General features: G+C 54.6%; 2 protein-coding genes across 2 annotated transcripts; one reads left to right on the top strand and one right to left on the bottom strand.

Moving 5' to 3' along the window:
* Positions 1 to 211: 211 nt before the first annotated feature.
* LOC110314430 (uncharacterized protein CXorf49 homolog) lies at positions 212 to 2,955 on the bottom strand. The gene is made up of 4 exons (XM_021188792.1): positions 1,544 to 2,955; positions 845 to 1,004; positions 282 to 364; positions 212 to 220 (listed from the first exon to the last, which is right to left on the bottom strand). The coding sequence occupies exons 1-4, from the start codon at positions 2,921 to 2,923 to the stop codon at positions 212 to 214; spliced, it is 1,632 nt and encodes a 543-aa protein (XP_021044451.1). The 5' UTR covers positions 2,924 to 2,955.
* A 346-nt stretch (positions 2,956 to 3,301) lies between these two features.
* Positions 3,302 to 5,774, top strand: LOC110314431 (uncharacterized protein CXorf49 homolog). The gene is made up of 3 exons (XM_029534570.1): positions 3,302 to 4,615; positions 5,181 to 5,340; positions 5,713 to 5,774. The coding sequence occupies exons 1-3, from the start codon at positions 3,302 to 3,304 to the stop codon at positions 5,772 to 5,774; spliced, it is 1,536 nt and encodes a 511-aa protein (XP_029390430.1).
* Positions 5,775 to 6,324: the final 550 nt, after the last annotated feature.

Raw genomic sequence — 6,324 nt, forward strand, 5'->3', positions numbered from 1 at the left:
TTTTAATTTCAAAGTGTAGAAAGGAATCAATAAATGTAGAACTTTTGATCATCTACTGTAGTGTTTTATATATATATATATATATATATATATATGCACAGATGTCAACTTTTGAAATGCTGTGTTCAAAGTGTGTGTGTATGTTTGTGTGTGTGTGTGTGTGTGTGTGTGTGTGTAATTTGGGATAGGAGTTGGCACAGGAAGTTAACTGTTAAGTTATCTTTGACAGTCAGCTCAGGGTCTACCTGAGTCTGGCATTCCTGAGAGCTGACACTCTTTACCTGTGCACAACCTGGTGTTCCTTGTATTACTTGCTGATTTTCTTCATTAGGGAATATGGGACCCATAAGTTGATCCAGTTCACCTTAAAAAAAAAAAAACATTTTATATAGCATCTAGTCGGGGTGTAGATGTGATGGGACTGGTGAAATCTAAAAGGAGGCCACATATCCCTCTGCTGGTAGCAACTGGTATCTGTTGGGTCATCAGCTCAGGAGATTTTGAGCCTTGCTTTTCTGTTGCTCCTTGCTTGGTACAAGGGAATCCAGAATCTGAGAGGAGGTCAGCTTGAGGGAGGGTTCATCAAGCAAAAACTCTAGTGAGCTAAAAGACATGTTATGGAGTTGATGTTGCCGTACCCTTTAAAGTCATGCATCCCACAATCCCACTCATTTCACTATGTGACCTGAGGCCAACCCTGAACACACCCAGTCTCCTGTGGACTCCCTGACTACCTCATCAGGGAAGCCCAAGAAACAAGCCTGCAATCCTCAAAAGAACAGAGCCCCAGGTTGCTTTCCTCTCCCCAGCCTTCCCCACTGCTCTCCAAGCCCCAAAGTCTCACCAGCAGGTGCAGGTGGTGCTCTGGGTCTGGCACATCTCTGGCTCAAGGAGAAGAACTGCGGGCTTGCTGGAACTTGCGGGGCTCTGGTGTTGGAGTCTCCACTGCTCATTTCTCCACGATACATGCACACGGAAGGCTGCTCTGCCCTCTGTGGTGGAACCTCACACACAAAACACTTATCACTGAGTACACGTTGTTGAGGGGCTGAGGGGAACGTGGGGTAACAACATGGAGGCTTGGGAGGCTCATCCCTTCTGCACTTCCTGTCCTCAGCCAGCCTCAGCCCGGGAGGCAGAGCTCAGCCAGGAAGGAGCCCACAGACACGGCCTTGTGGAGGAGCCAGGGAGGAGTTAGGAGGCCCTCAGGACTGGCTACATGTTCAAGTTGTGCAGCCCACACTGTGGGGGCTCTCTGGACAACAACCACCCAAACTGACAGCCAGACACATTTCCCGCCCCAGACCTGGTTAGAGAGAGGAAATGCACAGGGAAGGGAACAGGAGCCAAGCCCTAACTGAGGCTCCCTTGATATCCACCCTTACTTACTACCAGGACCCCACACTAGACGTCCTAATCAGGATGAGTGTCCACTGACAACTTCCCAAGCCAAGGCAGGGGCAGGGGCAGGAGGAGCAGCAGAAACGTATGTGCTGGGGAGGGAAAGGCCAGGGTGACAGGAGACAGGAGAAGGTCTACTCACTTGAGCCTGCAGGCCAGGATCTCTCGGGGAGTTATTGTGTTCTTTGGGACCTGCCTGTGGTTCCCTTGTCTTCTTTGCTGGGAATTTCTTCCCAGTGCAGATGGTCTTGCTCTCTTTGGGCCCTGAAGGCAGTGAGCATTTACTTGCCTTCCCTAGCAGAGCAACCCCTGAGATTGGGGGTAGGGTCGTTGGCCCCACAGGTGCTGACTTGAGTCTCTGTCCCCATGGTGGCAAGTTTCTCCCCTGATGTCCTCTTGAGACATCTGACGAGGAGGTCTTCTCTTGGGCTTGCTTTTTTGGGGGACTGGTCTTGGGCAGGGCACCTGAAGCTGTAAAAGCTGAGGCAGGAGCAGCAGCAGAAGTCGCTTCTTGGTGCCTGGGCCTGCTCCCTTCTTTGCCCCAGACCATATTTGACTTTTTCTTAGCCAAAGAGCTTTCCCGTTCTCCTGAAGCCTGCCTTTCCATGCCTGAGCTGACTCCCCAGGTAGCACTTGACAGTACAGAAGGGGGAATATGGACAAAATTTCCTCTGCCACGGACATTTGTGAATCTGGCTATGTTATCCAACTCGGTGAGGCCACTGGACCTGGCCTGGTCTCCTTCTTTGAGGCCAACGTTTACTTTCATCACGTGAGTGTCACTGAATTCGTCAGAAGACACAGTGTTTGCGGAGGGATATTGGACACCTTCATTGCTCACCATCCCACCTATGGTGCGTCTTCTTGGGGTCCCCCAGGCTCTGCCTGGCCTCAGGCCTCTGGGGTACAGTGCACCTTCAAAGCCCTGTTTCCCTCTCACAGAGCTCAGGGACAGTGCCCCTCTGTTGGAGTCTTCATCTATGTTTCCCCAGAGGGCAGCCAGTTCAGCCGCACAAGTTCGTGGGGACGGGTACCTGCAGGGTTTTCGGAGCTGTAGGTTGGTCAGCTCTCGCGTGACAGTCATAGCCTCAATACTGAGCTGAGGCAAGAAATCCATGTCGACCTCTTCTTCGTCTACGGGAGAAGTGATGCGGACTTCCGGATCCCTAAGCACGCTGCCTCTGTCCTCTGCTGCTTCCAACTTAGGCCCAGACCCTAACTCACTGCTCTCAGGGCCCGGGAGGCTGGCCTCACCCTCTCCGATCTCCAAAGGCCCTTGGAGGATGCTCGGACCCTCTGCGACTCCGGGGCTGATCACGGGGTCCCCTGACCGCTCCCTGCCCTCCTGGCCCAAACCAGCTTCAGGACCGGACACCTGACGCTGGGAGTTCGCATCACCGGTAAGAGGGGTGTCCTCGGCGTCACAGGCTGCGGGGACTGCTGCCTTACCCGAAGAGCTCATGTCGGCAGCACGGGATGCATAGGAAGAGAGTCCCCGCTCATCACCACGGCCCTTCATCATGGCTACCACAAGCTTTCCTGAGAACTCCGCGAGCCTTCGAAGTCTCAAAATGGTCTCACACGGCGGTGCCCCGGACCCCGCCCTTTCTTTAAGAGTCCTCGTCTGTATTGGCTGGGGCTTCGAGGAATGGCCCAACAGTAGGCGCTCTGGTTGGTGGCTAGTGGAGTGGCAGACCAATGAGAACGGCGAGACGAGGCCCTTGGGCGGCTGCTGCGCGAAGTCTCGCGAGATTTGACCGGAACCGGATGGCACCTGCAGCCGCAGCGGCAGAGGCGGCAGTGGCGGTTGCCTTCGCCCAGACGTAGCTGCCAGCAGCGGCGGCGGCAGTAGCAGCGGCTGTGGGTTTCTTGGACAGACGGCACCTGCAGGGCTGGAACCATGAGCTCTCCTGATGAGGTGTCTTTTCGGGGGGCCAATTGGGGGTCAGAAAGTGGGGAGCACACAGAAAGGCGCCGGTTTGCCCATGGATTCCCGCGGGGACATGGCCCCGGTCCTGAGGAGAAGGTGTTAAAGAGCAGAGAGGACAAGGCGTGCCACCTGGTCTCCAGGCCTCCCCAGTACGACTCGTGGTTAGACAGGGAGGAGATGGACGGAAGGTCAGTCATTTGGGGCTGTGAGGGGCGGCCCTGCACCCCGGTGGACGACAGAGGGGACAGTCTGGACTTTGTACAGCACCTGGCCATCGAGGGTACAAGCTTCGGGCAGCACGTAGCCAACCGGGAGGCCTGGGGGGTCCATGGACACCCGTCCCCCCAAAGCTGTGCTGCTGAGCCCTTTAGCATTTGGGGAGACTCAGACGCAAGCATGCTCAGGAGAAGCACGCGGCCTCAGACCTCAAAGGAAGGGAGGCAGTTCACAGCTACCCAACTGCACCCCAGAGGTCGGGGGCAAGGCAGGGCGTGGATGAACCCAAGAAGAAGTGCCACGAGTAGGATAGTAACCAGTGATGACATGCAGTATCCCTCCTCCGACCCTGAGTCTTCTGATGAGTTCAGTGAGACACAGATGATGAGGGTAACCATTTGTCTCAAAGAAGGAAGCCAGCCCAAGTCCGCTGGCCTCGCTGAGCAGGAAGATCCAGCTAGACACATGAATGTCCATGGCAGGGAAAGTTTTGTCCATGTGCCTCCCTCTTTGCTGGCCTCTACTCCAAGAGGACTCGGTTCGGCCATTGAAAAGCAGGCTTCGGGAGAGCTGGAAAGCTCTTCGGCTAAGAAAAAACAAACTATGGTTTGGAGCAAAGAAGCGAGCAGGCCCAGCTATCAAGGAGCGACTGCAGCAGCGGCTGCCACTGCCACTGCCACTGCCACTGCCTCTGCCACTGCCACAGCCTCTGCTGGTGTCTCTGCCCCTGCCCCTGTTGCATCTGCTGGCTTACACAAGACCAGTCCAAGAAAGAAGCCAGCCCAGGAGAAGCCATCTCAGTGGGATGCCTTGAGAGGACCCGTGGCGAGAACCTTCCCACCATGGGGACAGAGACTCAAGTCAGCTCCTGTAGAACCAGCCACTTTCCCCCCAATCTCAGGGGTTGCTCTGCTAGGGAAGGCAAGTAAATGCTCACTGCCTTCAGGGCCCAAAGAGAGCAAGACCGTCTGCACTGGGAAGAAATTCCCAGCAAAGAAGACAAGGGAGCCACAGGCAGGTCCCAAAGAACACAATAACTCCCCGAGAGATCCTGGCCTGCAGGCTCAAGTGAGTAGACCTTCTCCTGTCTCCTGTCACCCTGGCCTTTCCCTCCCCAGCACATACGTTTCTGCTGCTCCTCCTGCCCCTGCCCCTGCCTTGGCTTGGGAAGTTGTCAGTGGACACTCATCCTGATTAGGACGTCTAGTGTGGGGTCCTGGTAGTAAGTAAGGGTGGATATCAAGGGAGCCTCAGTTAGGGCTTGGCTCCTGTTCCCTTCCCTGTGCATTTCCTCTCTCTAACCAGGTCTGGGGCGGGAAATGTGTCTGGCTGTCAGTTTGGGTGGTTGCTGTCCAGAGAGCCCCCACAGTGTGGGCTGCACAACTTGAGCATGTAGCCAGTCCTGAGGGCCTCCTGACTCCTCCCTGGCTCCTCCGCAAGGAAGCCAGGCCGGGACCTGAGGCTTTTCGGTGTCTGTGGGCTCCTTCCTGGCTGAGCTCTGCCTCCTGGGCTGAGGCTGGCTGAGGACAGGAAGTGCAGAAGGGATGAGCCTCCCAAGCCTCCATGTTGTTACCCCACTTTCCCCTCAGCCCCTCAACAACGTGTACTCAGTGATAAGTGTTTTGTGTGTGAGGTTCCACCACAGAGGGCAGAGCAGCCTTCCGTGTGCATGTATCGTGGAGAAATGAGCAGTGGAGACTCCAACACCAGAGCCCCGCAAGTTCCAGCAAGCCCGCAGTTCTTCTCCTTGAGCCAGAGATGTGCCAGACCCAGAGCACCACCTGCACCTGCTGGTGAGACTTTGGGGCTTGGAGAGCAGTGGGGAAGGCTGGGGAGAGGAAAGCAACCTGGGGCTCTGTTCTTTTGAGGATTGCAGGCTTGTTTCTTGGGCTTCCCTGATGAGGTAGTCAGGGAGTCCACAGGAGACTGGGTGTGTTCAGGGTTGGCCTCAGGTCACATAGTGAAATGAGTGGGATTGTGGGATGCATGACTTTAAAGGTAGGGCAATATGAATTCCATCTTGAACACCAGAGATTTTACTGCTGATCCCTATTCATGCACTGAGCTTCTTCCAGCTTCTAGCCTTCTTGGTAGTCCTGCTAGCATCCACCCACTGACACTTTCTTAGGGGCTCACAGCACCTTTATGCTGCCTCTGGGCTGCAGGGAAAGCAAGAATAGAGCTAGATATAGCTGAAGACTTACCAGGTACAAGGAGCTGCCAGTAGAAGGCACTGCTGCCTCATTTTAGACCCCATTAGTCCCTTCCAACCTGTATAATCCTGCTTCTCATGCCCACTCTGTGTGTGTGTGTGTTTGTGTGTTTCAGGTGACCAGGAATTACCTCTACGTCTGCCATTCCCAGTTGGCGATAGGCACCATCCAATACAAGCCATAGGGGGCTGCCAACAGGTAAAACTTTATCAGCTCTCAGAAATGCCAGCCTCAGGTAGACCCTGAGCTACCTATCAAAGTTAACCTGACAGTTTACTTCCTATGCCAACTCCTGTCCCAAATTGCACACACAGAGAGGGCACATACTTGTTCTTCAAGGTTTTTGCCAGTCTTGGCACATGACTGTGGATAGTGGGAGGTGTTAGGATAAAGGACAAGTGTGGATGGAGCAGAGAGGAAGCCAGGACATTAAATACAAGTCTCTCTTTTTCTTCCATGCCTGCTGGGCTAGTGCCAGATGTTAAAGAAGGAAATAGATGAACTCAAGGAACAACTCGGTATGGCCTACCCAGGGCAGGAAACATTGGGACAGGGGCAGAGGGG

Source organism: Mus pahari, chromosome X (assembly GCF_900095145.1).
Source record: "Mus pahari chromosome X, PAHARI_EIJ_v1.1, whole genome shotgun sequence".
In the NCBI taxonomy this organism is placed as follows: domain Eukaryota; kingdom Metazoa; phylum Chordata; class Mammalia; order Rodentia; family Muridae; genus Mus; species Mus pahari.